The sequence below is a fragment of the Carettochelys insculpta genome, chromosome 8, assembly GCF_033958435.1.
Source record: "Carettochelys insculpta isolate YL-2023 chromosome 8, ASM3395843v1, whole genome shotgun sequence".
Classification (NCBI taxonomy): Eukaryota; Metazoa; Chordata; order Testudines; family Carettochelyidae; genus Carettochelys; species Carettochelys insculpta.
Window position 1 is genome coordinate 30,908,022 of NC_134144.1, and position 16,383 is coordinate 30,924,404.

A 16,383-nucleotide genomic window follows, 5' to 3' on the forward strand; every position below is an offset into this window, starting at 1 on the left:
GGACACCCCAGTACTGGTAGGAAGGGGAGACAGAAAATATGGGACAATTGACCTATATTTTTAAAATTGGAACACCTGCAGGAAGGCTTAGATACAAGACTACCCCTTTAAAAATGGGACTTTCTGGTCACCCAAAGGATGGCCATCACAGATCTAGCTAGATTAGTGCCTTAGACTTGAAGTTCTTCAGGGAAGAGAATGTGTCCTCCTATGTGTAAATTCAGGAAAGGATTTTAAATAAAGCCTAAGAAACTTTGTGACAAAAGTCCCACAAGTACATCTGAAAATTCTATCATCTGTAAATTGGGGTCCTAATCACTGCTAAGGCAGCAAGGCATTACTGCAATACAAATACTAAATAATTACCTCCAAAGCACTACATTAAGAGAACATTAAGACTGCAAAATAAAGCCCACAAAAGTTAGGAAATGTCAAACTTCCGATTGCCTTTAGTTAATGAAAGTATGTGTACACAAACAGCTACCCCACTATAGTACTTCAGGATAGGTAGCAGAAATGTGGCACTTTAAAGGCTAACAAAATGATTTTTTGGTGATGAGCTTTCATGGGACAGAACCACTTCTTCAGATCAGTTTCATTTCCAATACAAACTGACACACAAAAGTACAGAGGACCAAAAAGGAAAAAAAATTGCAATAAAAACTGCCAAATCAAAGAGGATAGAAGGAAGGGAGTGAGAGCTGGGGGGATGTTAATTGTCCTGTCTGAGATAATTAGGAGCATTAAAGAAAGAGAAGCAGTCTTTGTCATGTGTGAGGTAGTTGATGTTCTCTGTTCATACACGTTAAGAGTAACAAATTCAGCACACTTAACGTATGAACAGAGAACATCAACTACCTCACACATGACAAAGACTGCTTCTCTTTCTTTAGTGCTCCTAATTATCTCAGACAGGACAATTAACATCCCCCCAGCTCTCACTCCCTTCCTTCTATCCTCTTTGATTTGGCAGTTTTTATTGCAATTTTTTTTTCCTTTTTGGTCCTCTGTACTTATATATGGCTCAAAATTTATGCCATTGAGCTGCCTATAATAGACCCAAAGGTGAAATCTAACTTCAAAACCAGGGTTTTTTTTAAGTTTTGTTAGTAAATTTCTTAGAATTTGCCTTATTCTGGATTCCCTGATTACACTGAACTTACCAGAAGGACAACATTTATAGTTACAGTTTATCTCATGCCCACAATCATCCATGCTATTAACAGTGACTAGACACACAAAACAGAAATTCTTCAATTAAGAGAACAGCCATATTTCTTTGTGTGTCAGGAACTTGTAGTTTCAGCCCTGTGCTGATAAAAATTGGTATCCATACCCACATCTGCAAAAATGGGATGCAAACATCCAGATCTGCAGATTCAGATACCAGTGGATGCAAAGTGGATACCTGTGGAATTGCAGGGCTCTATAAACAAAATCTGCATTCCCATCTACATCCGAGCAGGGCCCAGCTGTGAAACGTGCCTGGAGAAGGGGATAGATCCAGCATTAACAAATTCCTGGCTGTCAGTGAAATCAGCTGCTCCAATTGCCTGATGATCATCGTCATCCTCCTCTTTTTCCTAATCCACCAAGTCCTTTCTGTTGCCAGAGGCTTCCTGAAGAACTATTTCAGAGGTATCCACAGACACTTTGGGACACCGGTAGGGTCAATCCCTAGAATCCCATTCAGGCTGCTCATAGTAACTGTAGATTAGACTCAGAGTGATAACTGTGGCATGCACTCACCAGTGGATTATATTCAGCCATATAAGTACATTATAAAACACTGAGTATGAATGAAACATATATTTAACCAAAATTAAAATAGCATGCAATTTAGTACCTATTGTATTTAAAAAAAAAAAAACAAACCTCAGCACCTCCCAGATCTCAGGCAATCTTCACATGGTGACAATTTCACTGATACTAAGCAGACCTGTGGCACTTCACAGACTAACCAATTCAGTAGGTCATGAGCTTTCGTGGGTAAAAGTGGGTTTTCCCCACAAAAGCTCATCACCTAATAAACTGGTTAGTCTCTAAGATGCCACAGCACTCTTGTTATTTGTGAAGCTACAGACTAATTCTCTGTGCTCCCATAGCTTCACCCCCCGACACTCCTGCAGCTTCTTCACCCCCATGCTTCTCAGCTTCATCACCCTGTGCCCACTCCTCCACCTTCTTCATCCCCTCACTCCTACAGCTTCTTGACCACCCTGCACTCCTCCCACTTCACCCCAGTGCTCTTCCTGGTTCTTCACCCCCACGTGTCTCCAGCTTCATCACACTCACACACCCCAGCTCCACCCCCCGCATTCCCCTTCTCAACTCCACCCCCAGCACCCCTGCCACCCTAACCCACCCCAGGCTTAACCCTCCTGCCCCCTCCCACAGCCCCAACACACCATCCAAGCCCCCCCCAACTTATGTGAATTTCAAGGTACACAAGGGTTGCACTGTGTATCTCAGGGGACTATTGTATGCCAGACCACCACATTTTGCTGGATTATCTCCGTAAATGGGACTATTTTTACCAGATGCCAGACCACCAGGATTTCCTAATCATCAGAGGCCAGATTAAAGGAACTTTACTTTGTGTGTGTGTACATACATGAATGAAATAAAAATAGGGTTTATACACTATATGTTATAATTGTATATTAAAATATTATATATTATATGATGTGGTATTGTTCTTTCAGAAATTATATTATATGTGGTATCATCCTTTATGATTTTATATATATCTGAAAGGAGGATACCACATCATATAATAGTAAATCAAATCAAGGGAAGACTCATGCCCCAAAAACTTAGCTGTTAATACCAAGAAGGAGTTTAAAACGTGTGTGAGAATTTTGGTTTTGTGAACGTGCCAAATAGGCAGCTCTGGGCGGGAGAGGGAAGTCTGCTGCTCACTTCCCTTCCCACACTGCCCACCGCTGCCCCACACCTGTTCTCTCGGAATCTGGGCGCAACAGGCTAGGTGGGGACCGAGACCCACACACTCCTCTGGCCGCCAACCTGCCGCCATTAGAGGCTAAAACTCCCCGTTTGCTCCCCGCCGCGCCAGCTGGTACCCCTAACCTCAGCCGCCACCAAGCCGCATTCACCTCCCGCCCTGCCAGCCCCTCCCCTTCGTACCTGTCAGGTAATTGGTCCACTTGTAGAGGACGCCTTCCATAGCTCAGGGCCGGGCTCCACGCTGCATCCTCCTCCCCCGGGAACGGCAGCGGTGCAGAGACCCTCCCCGTCCTCCCGCTCAGCAGCCGCCTACGGGCATTTATGGCGGAGCCGCGCAACTGGGGGCCGGGAGCAGTCGCAGCCCCAGTACTCGGCTGGCCCCGCAGAGGCCGCCGCCGGGGGGCTATGCAGGGCAGCTGGCGCGGCGGCGGAGCGCCTCATGTCCTGCGCACATGGCAGTGCGGGTAGGGGGGCGGGGTGTGCTCCGGGGTCCAGCTCCCCGCAGGCTCGGCTCAGCCCGCCCCGCTCCGCGGCTGCCTGCCTCCTGTTCCTCCCCCCAGCAGTCACGTTTGCTGCCATTGACCCGGACGTCTCATTTACTTCCTGCAGGAAAGGGGCTGGCTGAGTCGTCCGTGCCCCGCCGCAGCTCCGGACAAGCCCAGCCGGCCTGCGGCACAGCCGGGCCCCGCAACAGCCCCACGCCCCCTCCGCCCCGCAGTGTTGCGAGTGGCGGCGCTTAGTTTCCCCCCTGCGGGCGGGGGAGTGAAAATGAAGCGGAGCTCGTGCACATGAAGGAAAGTACGGGGACAGCCCACGTGGCAGCGCGCCTCCCGATCCTGCTGACACACAGCAATCTCCCACCCCCGCTGCTGCGAGACCGCGAGGTCCCCCGCCCAGGAGCGGGTAGCGCTTCAGGTTCCCAGGGAGGGAAGCGAAGCGCTCTCGGGAGTAAGTCAAGCCCGAGCACGCACGGGACTGGCTCCCCGCGCCCAGCACACCGCAGGCAATGCAAATTGCCCAGGGCGAGGAGCAAGCGGGCGGGGCGCCTCGGACAAGGCGACGTGCACGCCCCTGGCAGTGTCAGCCTGACGTCGAACGATGCCACGCAGCCAGGCCGGGGGGGGGCCGCTTACTCTCGAGGCTGCTGCAGACTCACAGCCCGGACAAGGCTGCGAGGGCCGGTTTCGCAAGCATGATTTTCGGCGTGAAATTAGTTGTTTTCTTGCAGGCTTTTGGCCTCCTTACGGTCCACGCGCAGGGACAAAAGGAAGAGAATGCCCCTGCGGAGGACGTGAAAATCGAAGTGTTGCATGTGCCCAAAGAGTGCAAGCTGAAGAGCAAGAAGGGAGATCTCCTCAATGCACATTATGATGGCTACCTGGCCAGTGATGGATCCAAGTTCTACTGCAGGTAAATAACTTTACGTCATTCTTCTTCACCGGGTGTGGCTCACCTCTGCAAATAAAAACAGGCAAACCTGTAGCCTTTTGTTCCTTTTCAAATCTGTATTAAAGCAGATTTGACGTTACTGTAAACCTTCCATTTAACAAACTAATGGGGGAGGAGGGTTGTCCTTTATTACCGAAAGTCCATAAAATCGGAGAGTTTACTGCCCCCCGGTCCCTCAGCCGCAGTCCCCCCCATCCCCCTGATAAAACCAAAACAAAACAAAAGAAAGCAAAGAATATCTGGCAGCCTGGCCAGCGTGCAGCGGCAGGGCTGGAGCTGGAGCTGCCTGTGACAGCAGGGCCAGGACCTGCTTCTAACAGCCTGGCTGGGGGGGGGCATGGCAAGCAGGGAAGGGGCCAGCATGTGGCGGCCTGTCTAGAGTGTGACAGCAGGGGTGGGGCCACGTGCGGCATCAAGACGGGAGCTGAGTGTGGTGGGGGCCAGCAGCCTAGCCAGGCCACAGGGAGGGGGTCCAGTTGAGACCAGAAGCAAAGCTGGCAGTGAGGAGGAGCAGCGGGATAGAGAGCTGATGGACCACATTGGTTGCCAGACAAGGGAGGTCCAAACTGGTGTCCCACGGAGCGGTAGCTGTCTGGACTGGCCAGTTTCCAGACAGCTATTGTGACCCTCTTCTGCAGGTGAGGGCACACTGCATTTGGGTATCCCAGTATCTCAGGGCCGGGGACAGCCACTGGCAGAGCTCCAGGAAGGTCTGCCACCGTATCTGGAAATTCCAGAGCCACTGGTCGCCGTCCCACTCCCCCATGGCTAGTTGCTCCCACCACTCTGAGCTGGTGGGATAGCTCTAGAGCCAGTGGAGTGCCTGGGGGGAGCAGGATGTGGAGGACCCCATGGTTTGGGGCATCCCCTTCTGCCCCTGCGGAGCCCTGCCAGGAGCCGCAGGGCACCCACTCTGCTGGTGGCAGCCAGCAGGGTTTCGAACTGCTGCTGCTCCATATCCGTTCCCGTGGGCAGTGTCTCTTTGGGGCTTGTGGCAGCTCCGCAGGCCTCGTGGTCTGTGGCCACACTTGGACAAAACTTCGAAATGGCCATGCTCATGACCAAATTGAAGAATACTAATGAGGTGCTGAAATTAATATTCATTTCAGCGCCTCATTAGCATGCTGCCAGTCATGGCACTTCGAAAGCAGCACTTTCAAAGTGCCGCAGCTGGCAGCATGCTAATGAGGTGCTGAATTTTCATTTCAGCACTTCATTAGTATTCTTTGATTTGGCCAAGTGCGGCCACAGCTATGCTGTGCAGGCCAAAGGTGTTGGGGAGGGGCCCTTTAAAGGAGTGGCTTGCTGCAGCCCCAGAAGGGCTTCACCACCCTGTGACCCCGTCCACAGCATATCCTGGCCCTTTCTTTCGAAAGAAACTATTGGTGAGTGTAGGCGCTCTCTTTTGACATCCTGGATGGCCCCTTTTGATGTGGCGTGTGGCCCTTTCAACAGCACTCGTCAACAATGCCAGCACTGACCAGTGTGTAGACGCTCCCCTTCAAAAGAGCCTCTTTTGACCACTCTCTTTCAAAAGGCGCTCTTTCAAAAGAGTGCTCTAGTGTAGCTGTAACTATACTGGGTAGGAACTAAAGAATTGGTCTCTTCCGGTGTTGCTGCCTGTCACCCTGCATATCACTGTCACTTGCTGTTTTACAGCTCATTCTGTGTAATTGCTGTGTGTAGTGGAGGGGAGAGAAGATATTCTCCCCCCAGTTGTGGGATTTTAAAAAATTCTGGTAAGGACAATTCCTAGAGTTACTTCTCTCAGTTCTCTTTGTGTTTCTGCAGAAAGGTGTCATTTTATCAGTTAATTTCTATTGGTTCTGTAACAAATTAGTGCGAAATTGCCAGTGTATGCAATTTAGGATTTATAACCAATCGACTATACCAGAAAAACTTTTAATATTTCACTATAAATAAAAATTGCCAGTTGTTTGCTTTTAAATGTACACTTTACTGTGACTTTTTAAAAATGTCACTGTATTTAAATGTTAAAGTGATTTTTAAACAAATAATTGAACACTAACTTTGTTGCTGTTTACTCGTTAAAGGCTTTTCATTATTTTTGTAGTCGCACACAAAATGAAGGCCACCCAAAATGGTTTGTTTTGGGTGTTGGACAAGTCATAAAAGGATTAGACATTGCTATGATGGGGATGTGTCCTGGAGAAAAACGAAAAGTGATAATTCCACCATCATTAGCGTATGGAAAGCAAGGATATGGTAAAAAAAAAAAAAAAACCTAAAATTTTTGTTTGCTTTCTTTTCTGTCTTTATGTTGTCAGATAATTTACTTGCCTATTGATAATCCAGGCTTTTTTGACAGTGGATTAATTGATGATAATTACAGTGTCTGAGCCTGCAAAGTTGTGAGTTTTCGCGCACAGTCTCCAGAAATATAATGGGTTTTGTCATGAATGAGGCAAGGAAGGAGTTAATCTCTTCCTGGGGTAACTTGAGCCCAGGTGAGCCAATGGGAGTGGAGTGACTTTTTTGAAATGAGAACAATTGCAGTTTAAGGAGTCTTGTGTCTCCTGGAGAAGCAGAGAGAGGAGGGAGGGAGAAGGATGTCTCCTAGGCAACTGAAATGAATCCCAAAAATATCCTGACCATCTCAAAACCAGCCATAGAAATGCAAGTAAAAGGGAAATGTATAGCTACACATGATCAGGTTATGGTTATTTTGAATTTGGTTGGACTGGCTAACTCTGTTTTCTTGTTGCCTTGTTTTGCTGCTCTTTTTTTTTTTCTTTGACTCGATGTTTTTTCCTGTAACTGTTAAGCTGAATCCCAGGGAAATACTTTCTCTGAGTGCAACCCCATGATTTATTTTATCTTTTTTTTGTGTATAAATGACTGTTTTTAAGCAATTGATCTGATACCTGTGTCCTGACAAGTGTCTGTGAACATGTTTGCCTTGGACTACAAGGCCAGCTACTAAATTACAGTTCTTTGTTCTAAGCTCTCTCCAGAGGGAGGGTTAAGATCTTGGGGGTACCCCCACAGGAAGATATTCCCAGGTGTGTCTTCCTGGGTTAAGGGAGTGGTGGCAGCATACCTTCCAGGGCCCAGGTGATCCATAACCTTTGGAAGTTTTAAAGTAAAGCCTGTGTATAGGCAAGGTGTTTTAAGTTTTTGCGGGCCACCGCTATCTGTACTCAGAGTGCCAGAGTGGGGACAGAGCCCTGACAGGTTATTTTTGCTCATGGGAGACCAGTTCACACAAGTAAGCATTGACAGAACTGGACCTGGGAATAACAAGTCCTTGCTAGCAAGGAACTTCTGTAACAGGGTATAACAACCATTGAGAGTGCCGACCCTAGGAGAGAGAGGTCACCCTTTCACGACTATTATTTGAGGCTCCATTGTGCTGCCAGTGCTTGATCCAAGTTGCATACAATTTAATACATGACTTCTTCTTAGAAAACAAAAATCACATTTGAAAAGCTATCAAAAGGAATCAGATCTTCACACCAGCTCTCTGTTTTTGAGGTAATTAGAAAGGCCTTTTGAGTTGAGCACAAATAATTAAATATTATACTAATTATTATTTTCCTCCAAACTATGTACGTCCTGATTCCTGTTGCATTAAATTCATGTTTAATTTCTAAGATTTGGGTGTTGTCAGATTGTCTCTTTAATTGTTTTTTCTCCCCCAGTCAAAACGTTAGGAGATTCACTATACACCACTCCGAATTAATGTGACCAAACATTATGGCTATGTCAACACGAGCCCAAATCTTCGAAATGGCCATTTCGAAGATTACTAATGAGGTGCTGAAATGCATATTCAGCACCTCATTAGCATGCCACCAGCCACGGTTCTTCGAAATTGCCACTTTTCACTGCCACGTGGCTCATTCAGACAGGGCTCCTTTTCGAAAGGACCCTGTCAACGTCGAAATCCCCTTATTCCTGTCTGCTGACAAACTATCTGCTGATAGGAATAAGGGGATTTCGAAGTTCCTGGGGTCCTTTCAAAAAGGGCACCCATTTGGACGAGCCGCGTGGCAGCAATATGCATTTCAGCGCCTCATTAGTAATCTTTGAAATGGTCATTTGCGTGGTCATTTTGAAGATTTGGGCTAGTGTAGACACAGCCTCTTTGTTTGGGTAACTGTTCTTTGGACTAGCTGAATAAGAAGTTTAATAATTAAGCATAATAATTATTGTAGTCATCACTACCCCACTGAATGGAGCACAGGAAACCCAATCTGAACGGATGACATTTATGTGTGCAATATATGAGACTAATAGGTTGACTCAGGAGTTAAAATCTTATCAGGAAATGTTTCAAATGAATGGACATCATATTTTAGTTCTTTTTAATCCATCTTTGTATGGAACATGAGGCATTGACTAATCATGCTCCTGCTGTTCTATTATATAGTTTGATCATTGGTTCATGTCAAAATTCTATGAGCCAAATTCATCCTTAATTCTGGCAGGAGAATTACACCTGGAATGAGTTTGTCTCATTAACCATAACAAGAAATGAACAAATCGTGCCTTGGATCAACAAGAAACTTCACTGATATCAAACAAAAAGTGCATTATTAAAACCTAACCTTAGATGTAACTTTATTCTAGGCAGTGCTTGAAGAAGGACTTTTTCCTGCAACACGCTTGTCCTCTGTCTCAACGTATTCCTGCATGCTGGGGAGGACAACTGTCTAATATTCACTTGGTCTGGATGCATGTGGCTTTTTAGGTCTTTACATGTTTTTAACTCTGGTATGTATAATTCTTAAAACTACCTGCAAGAAAGTCTACCCTGTTAGCTTATATTAATAAATATTACATAAACCTGTTGCAAATATATGGTATATATTTCAGACAGTTACACAACTGAAACAGTTTAACAAAACACATTTTTTAATTTAAAACTGAAACCTCTCAATATGTTTTGTTATATATCTCAGATGAGAAACACAAGTAATACCAGTTTGCCCACTACTCTTAAGAAGAAAGTTGATTTACATTTTAATCTTCACATATAATAGGATATGCAGAAATTCAAAAATATATTCTGATAATAGACTATCCTATGTACTAATTTAGGTGAGCCAGCATATAATTAGAAGCCAGCTGGGTGTTTACGCACTAACTGCATGTAGCATGGTTTGTCAAATGCATGTTTTGGACTGACTTTTTAGAAATCATTGGTCCACTCCTGTTATTTGTCTACTATTTCAGTTTCTTCCTTTTAGAAAGCATATTCTTTCTAAGCATATCATTTGGAAGATATGGTGATACATAACAGTATGGATTTGTCAAGAGCAAATCACATCAGACCAACCTGACAGCTTTCTTTGGTAGCATAACAAGCCTTGTGGATAAAGGGGAAACAGTAGATGTGGTATACCTCAACTTTAGTAAAGCATTTCATATCGCATCACATGACCTTCTTATCAGTAAGCTAGGGAAATACAACCTAGATGGGGCTACTATCAGCTGGGTGCTTAAGTGGTTGGATAACTGTTTGCAGAGAGTACTTATTAATGGTTCACAGTCACACTGGAAGGGAACAACAAGTAGGGTTCCATAGATCAGTGTTGGGACCAGTTCTGTTCAATATCTTCATCAATGATTTAGATAATGGCATACAGAGTACACTTATCAAGTTTGTAGATGATACCCATCTGGGAGGGGTTGGAACTGCTTTGGAGGATAGGGTCAGAATTCAGAATGATCTGGACAAATTGGAGAAATGATCTGAGGAAAATAGGATATAGTTCAATAGGAACAAATGCAAATTACTCCACTTAGGAAAGATGTGGAGAAGCTGGAGATGGTCCAGAGAAGAGCAACTACAATGATTAAAGATCTAGAAATAAGACCTATGAGAGAATATTAAAAGAAGTGGGTTTGTTTAGTTTGGAAGAGAGAAGGCTGAGAGGAAACAAGATAATATCTTTCAAGTACCTGAGAGGGTGTTAGAAGAAGGATGTAGAAAAAATATTCTCCTTAACCTCTGATGCTAGGACAAAGAGCAGTGGGTTTAACTTGCAGCAAAGGTTGGACAGTAGGAAGAAAATCCTAACTGTCAAGGTGGTTAAATACTGGTGGTTAAATACTGGAATAAATTGCCTAGGGTGTTGTAAAATCTCCATCATTGGAGATATTTAAAAACAGGTTGAATAAATATTTAACAGAGATGATATAGAAAGTGTGTGCGCCTGGTGTGAGGGCAGGGGACTGGACTTGATGACCTCTTGAGGTCCCTTCCCGTTATAGTGTTCTACGATTCTATAATGCAGAAGCTAATCTTTGTATTTAATATTTCCTGTACATTTTTGATACTAAGATACTTTGACACAGAAATATTAGACCCCATCTTCGTTTTGTTTTCTAGGACCAAGCAGATCATTCTTATAGCCCATTTTTCCTGTGATGATCAGATGGCTAAGATTCTGCGTACTTGAGCCTGTATCAATAGCCTTTCTCCTAAATAGTTGAATATTTCAACTATATTATTTGTAAATTCCTTAATAGTAAACACAGTTATCTAAACATGTTTTTGCAGAATGTGGCTGCTTTTATTTCCTGTTTGTCTCCACTTCAAACAAAGAAGGATTGCATGTAAACATGGCCTCATTACTACAGTCCTTCAAATAATACTGTAGCTTTTAAATTATGAAGTAAAACATTATTTTAGCCTGTCGGATGGAACTGTCAGAGTTTTTTAAAAAGTGTTGTAAGGATCATTTGTATTTACTGTTGGGGGAGGGATAGCTCAGTGTTTTGAGCATTAGCCTGCTAAACCCAGGATTGTGAGTTCAGTCCTTGAGGAGGCCATTTTGGGATTGGGGCAAATAGGTGTCAGGGATGGTGCTTGGTCCTGCCAAAAAAAGGGCGGGGGACTGGACTAGATGACCTCCCAAGGTCCCTTCTAGTTCTAGGACGTGTGTATCTCCAATTACATTTAAGACTTCTATTAATGCAAGGCTTTCTAAAGAGAATTTGTAATAGTTTGAGTTATATTTTCAAAGTTTTACTTAACTGTCTGGACACTTGGAATGAGCAACATAAATAATATCTGTCCTACATATTAATTTTGTTTCAGAGAATTAGGATGGTTATTAATAATGCCTGAAAACATTTGACTCTGAATATCAAGATTGTCATTGCAACCTCATCTCATTTCTCTTTTATCAGCATTTCAGCAACCTCCTTCTCTGAACAAAACCCCTGCATCCATTACTTTTGATGTTTTCTGTAGGTTTCCTGATGACCTATTTCTCTTGCAGTCTGCTATGAGCTAGCTGGCCTTCACTGTCACTGTGCATTTCAGCGTTTATGGGGAGCTGCCCATTGCCTCTCCCAAATCCATTAACATCTTCTAAAGGAGCTGGAGGCAGTCTCTTCCAGCTGTGTAGAAAAGCAGGAAACATTCCACTTCACATATATACCCCCTGACAGGGAGATTAACTGAGACCCCTTGGGAGCTAAGAAAATCCTAAAGTGACACTCCCTCAGCTTCCTACCGTCAACACAACAGTGGCCAAGAGCATTTTCCGTAGTTTCAGTATGAGGATCTTTACTGCTAAGTTTGGAGAACCTTGATGAATAGTGGCTCATCCAGCTGGATAACCCAAAGAACAGACCACTAAACAATATATCCTAGAAGAGAAAAGTAAGGTGGGTTGTCCTGTGTTCAGTGAGGGAGAGGATTGCTTTGGGTCAAGAATGAGTTCAGAAAGCATCCCAAAGAAGGGCTTATAATTTAAACGTAGGGGTCAAATTATTTACATGTCACACAAGTTGGAGTAGTCTACTATTAATCCATTTCTATTTATCTGTTAGGAATGGATTAATAATGCTCTGTGATTATATAGTAGCAAGAGCTTTGACCAGTGTGATTCCTACAATGTTTTTGTTGTATTCTTAGAACAAGGCAAGATTCCACCTAATGCAACGTTGATCTTTGAGATTGAACTGTATGCAGTGAATAAAGGACCACGCAGTGTCGAAGCATTTACTCAAATAGATTTGGACAGTGACAAGAAGCTCTCTCGCAATGAGGTAAAATGACTCAACAGACTTGGGCTAGATCACGTATCACTACCAATAAACTAAACCATGCATTATCCCTATATGCACGCCCTCTGATTCCATCTTTTACTTATCACTTTGATGTGTATAGGGGTGTGTCCCAAATTACAAGAATACAGTGTTTGAATCATTCTCAGGTAGCGTCTCAAGTCTCCCCTTTTGGGGAATGAGTGTACTGAAATATATGGGGACCATTACTATAGTTAAAAGGTTAATTTACACTCCTAACCCACTAAAGTCTTATCTTCTCTGCTGCAACAGCCGATGAGAGTGTCAGTTACGATTTTGTGTTATAGTTGCCCATTATGAACTAGTCAGACATCACTAACTCATTTTACTTAAGAGCTGTTTTCTATTGAAAATATCTTTGATGGCAGCTATTCGTAGATGATCTTTATTATGCACTGTTACTTTATTTTGAGAAGAGGTACAGAAATGGTTATTTTCCAACATTATTTTTGGTAGAGTTCCTCATGTTTTGCCCTTTCGTGTACTTTTGCTTTATGGTTTCCAGTGCCAGAGGTTTTGTTTGATTTCTTTTTATATTTGTGACATGAATGCCTATATGCTCGCATTTATGTTGGTGAGCTCACAAAGATGAAGTACAGTTAGTATAATGTTTTAATTTCTTTCTTTTAGATTAGCCATTATTTGAAGCAGGAGTTTCAAAGAGATGGTAAAAAACGTGATGCATCTGTTCATGATTCTATTTTGGCTGATATATTTAAGAAGAATGATCATGATGGAGATGGCTTCATATCTGCAAAGGAATATAATGTCTATCAGCATGATGAACTATAGCAAATTAGTTCTAAAATTTCCTAGCTACTTTCTGTACCTTAGGTTTTAAAAAAATCTCTAAAATTAACTTTCATTTTTTCACTTTTTACAAGTCTTTTTTGTAATGGTAAATGTTTATACTTTTAAAGATGAGTGTTGAAAAATGTTACTAGTAACATTTCAGAAATAGAATCTGATACATTTTACAAAATAAATAAAATTATAAAAAGGCATAGTCTGTCTTTAACAAGCTTTCATTCAGGTATAAAATTTTATGATTTTGTTGGACCTGATTTAGCTGAAGATAGCATCACTGCTTGATTTAAGGCAGAGCACCAATCAGGTAACTCCTCTTGTGTTATGTCACTCCTGAAACAAAAGAACAAAAGAAGGGAGTATGAAAGGAATCTCTTGGAACACAGAATCCACATCAAAGTTGAGAAAGCTAATGAAAACATAAAGAAAATTAGTCAAAATTATGAGCTCCGTTGCAATGGGAGTTAAGTAGGATTTGCTGGGGAAGTTAGGTTCTGACCACAATGAAGCTACGTCTACACTAGGAAAAGTAAGTCAACCACAGATACGCACTTCTAGCTACAGCAATTGCATAGCTAGAATCAGCCTATCTGTGCTGGTCTTACTTGGCTGTCCCTAAATCATCCTTCCTTATTCCTCATGTCTCACAAGGAGTACAGGGGTCGAATGCAGCCTCTGAGGTTGATTTTGCGTGTTCCTGCTACACCAGGATACTTGTACTTAGTTATTCTCTGCAGATTTCTACCTTGATTTCCTCAAATACAATGGAAAGGTATTTCACAGAACTTTCTAACAAAACTATCAGTCTAGTATGTGATCTGAGAAAACTTTGTAATGTGGTCCTTGATCCGCTCTGCCCGTCCTCCCACCTCCAAAAAAACTTCCTGTTCAACAGGTTGGTGATAGAATAAACAATTGTGAGCTGAAATGTGCTAACTATGATAATATACATGCTACTTAAAAATCTGTAATTCCAGATGCACAGAGTCTTAATGTGTATGGACCACATAATTTAGTCATACCAAACTAATCTATGCCCTCTTTACAGGGGCCATGGGCGTCCCTGCATGCCTCTTGTGGGGAGGGCTTTATTCACTGCCCCCAGCACAATCTCAAAGCTCCCAATGGCTGGAATCCAGCCAATGGGAGCTGCCTAGGCCATGCTTGCAGTGCATGGCAGGTCCCTCCCACTCCAGGAATGTGCACCATGCAGAGATGCACTCAGTCCCTGCAGCTGACCGCACTGAGCAGTGTGCAGTGGCTTGGAAGGCTGGGATCCTGCCCGAGGGTCTCGCTGAGTTGCTGTCCTGGAACTACCTAAGGTAAGTGCCTCCTGGCGAGAGCCTTCACCTGACATCCCCTTCCTCGCCCGCCTCCAGCCCCTCAACCCCCTTCTTCGCTTCCTGCACCCCGCCCCAGGTCACAACCCAAATCCTCTTCACCTCCACTCCTGAACCCATACCCCATCCCAGACTGTACACCCCCTTCTCCTATACTAGGTCACAACCCCTCCTGCCCTAAGTCAGAACCTAAGTTCCTGCACTCCTGCCCCAGGTCGCAACCCTCTCCCAGACCGTGCATCCCCAATAGCCCTCTTCTGGGTCAGAATCCTCCTGCACCCATAATCTCATCCAGACCCTGTACCCCTCCTGCACCATGCTCCCTGACCCAGAGCTCCCTTCTGCTCCCAAGCTCCATCCCAGACCGCATGCCTCCTCCGTTAATATCATGGGAGAATGCAGCCCTTGACCATGTACCAAATTCTTAAAGAGTGCCCCTCACCAGGAAAATTTATTGCCCACCTCTGCTCTAAATCATCCCTAATAGGTGTTTGTCGACTCTTCATCACTGGAGATTTAAGAGCAGGGAGACAATATCCCTAGGCAATTTATTCCACTGGTTAGCCACCCCAACAGGAAGTTTTTCCTGATGTCCAGCCTAATGCTCCCTTGCTGCAGTTTAAGACCACTGCTTCTTGTCCTATCAGAGGTTAAGAGGAGTATTTTTTTCTCCCCCATGCTCATTGTAACAACCTGTTAGGCACTTAAACACTGCTCTGCACCCAAGGTGCTCACTGAATTCTTCCAGTCTACCCCGTGTGGCACCTTCCCACCATTCCCTTGTGTCAATGAGTTAAACTCTTTAGGCAGCGTGAAGGTAGGGGTACTGTTATGTTTATGACAACTTCACAGTCGTGGGAATCTAAAAATTGTAAATGTAATGATTTCTGCTATTTAAACCTCTAATTTCATGGTAATTGTAACTGTAAGACTCCTGACCTAAAAAGGAGCTGTGGGATGGGATCGCAAGGTTATTGTAGGGGGTGATGCCATACTGCTACCTTTTTTCTGCACTGCTGTTGGCAGGATGCTGCCCTTCAAAGCTAGGTGTCAACAGCTGGCCAACAACTGCTATTCTCTGGTTGTCCACCTCCGAAGTATGGGTGGCAATACCATGACACCCACCCCACCCCACCCCGCCAAAATACTAACAACAAAAAAAACCTTGTAATCCCACTGCAACTCCGTTAGGTCAGGACCCCCAATTTGAGAAATGCTGGTCTACCCAGCAAATCTGTGCACATAGATAAAGGATAAAGGGACACATACCTCTGCAAAACAAAATAAGCCCCAGAAACCAGATATCACAGTCCATAATAAGTTTTGCAGGGCCCTAGTTAAATGCTGGACGGTAGTAACAGATGCCACAGTTACTTGATCTGTAGAAAGCTGCAGAGGTGCTAAAACTTACAGCTGTCCTAAATAGACAGAACTAGTTCCTTGAATTTCTACATTTTTTTCCCCTTTTGGTTTCTGATTTTCCCCAAAATCAGGAGGATTCCAGCCACTGTTGCCTAGATCATTTCTTAAAACTTTGAAATTGATTAAGCATGGCATTCAAAAGTTACCAACTTATTTAAAGGCAGACGTGCACAAAAATGCAAAAAATACCAATTTGACAATATTCAAGTTCTAAAGAGATAAGCATCTTTGCATTTTATTTGAATGTGTAATCATTAGGTTACATATTAAATTGTAAGCTTCCACTAAGGTTCCACAGGCTGAACCTAGCAGCACCAGAATGATGCTGAAA

General features: G+C 43.8%; 2 protein-coding genes across 3 annotated transcripts in view; one reads left to right on the top strand and one right to left on the bottom strand.

Moving 5' to 3' along the window:
* The window catches only part of PLEKHA3 (pleckstrin homology domain containing A3), a 29,749-nt gene extending 26,227 nt beyond the window's left edge, over positions 1-3,522 (bottom strand). The window contains exon 1 of one of the 2 annotated variants that reach the window (XM_075000822.1): positions 3,148-3,522. In XM_075000822.1, the coding sequence (XP_074856923.1) occupies positions 3,148-3,187 (40 nt within the window). In that variant the 5' untranslated portion in view covers positions 3,188-3,522. The remainder of the gene's footprint in view (positions 1-3,147) is intronic. The other variant, XM_075000823.1, reaches the window with a different exon arrangement.
* A 71-nt stretch (positions 3,523-3,593) lies between these two features.
* Positions 3,594-13,481, top strand: FKBP7 (FKBP prolyl isomerase 7). The gene is made up of 4 exons (XM_075000824.1): positions 3,594-4,377; positions 6,491-6,642; positions 12,311-12,444; positions 13,114-13,481. Exons 1-4 carry the CDS (start codon positions 3,974-3,976, stop codon positions 13,273-13,275), a joined length of 852 nt encoding a protein of 283 aa, XP_074856925.1. The 5' UTR covers positions 3,594-3,973; the 3' UTR covers positions 13,276-13,481.
* The last annotated feature ends 2,902 nt before the right edge of the window (positions 13,482-16,383 follow it).

Bases quoted from the DNA above. Each gene is read 5' to 3' on its own strand.
- FKBP7 (XM_075000824.1), top strand. From the start codon at position 3,974: ATGCAAATTGCCCAGGGCGAGGAGCAAGCGGGCGGGGCGCCTCGGACA. The intron at 4,378-6,490 runs GTAAATAACTTT...TTATTTTTGTAG, and splicing joins GGATCCAAGTTCTACTGCAG to TCGCACACAAAATGAAGGCC. The intron at 12,445-13,113 runs GTAAAATGACTC...TCTTTCTTTTAG, and splicing joins AGAAGCTCTCTCGCAATGAG to ATTAGCCATTATTTGAAGCA.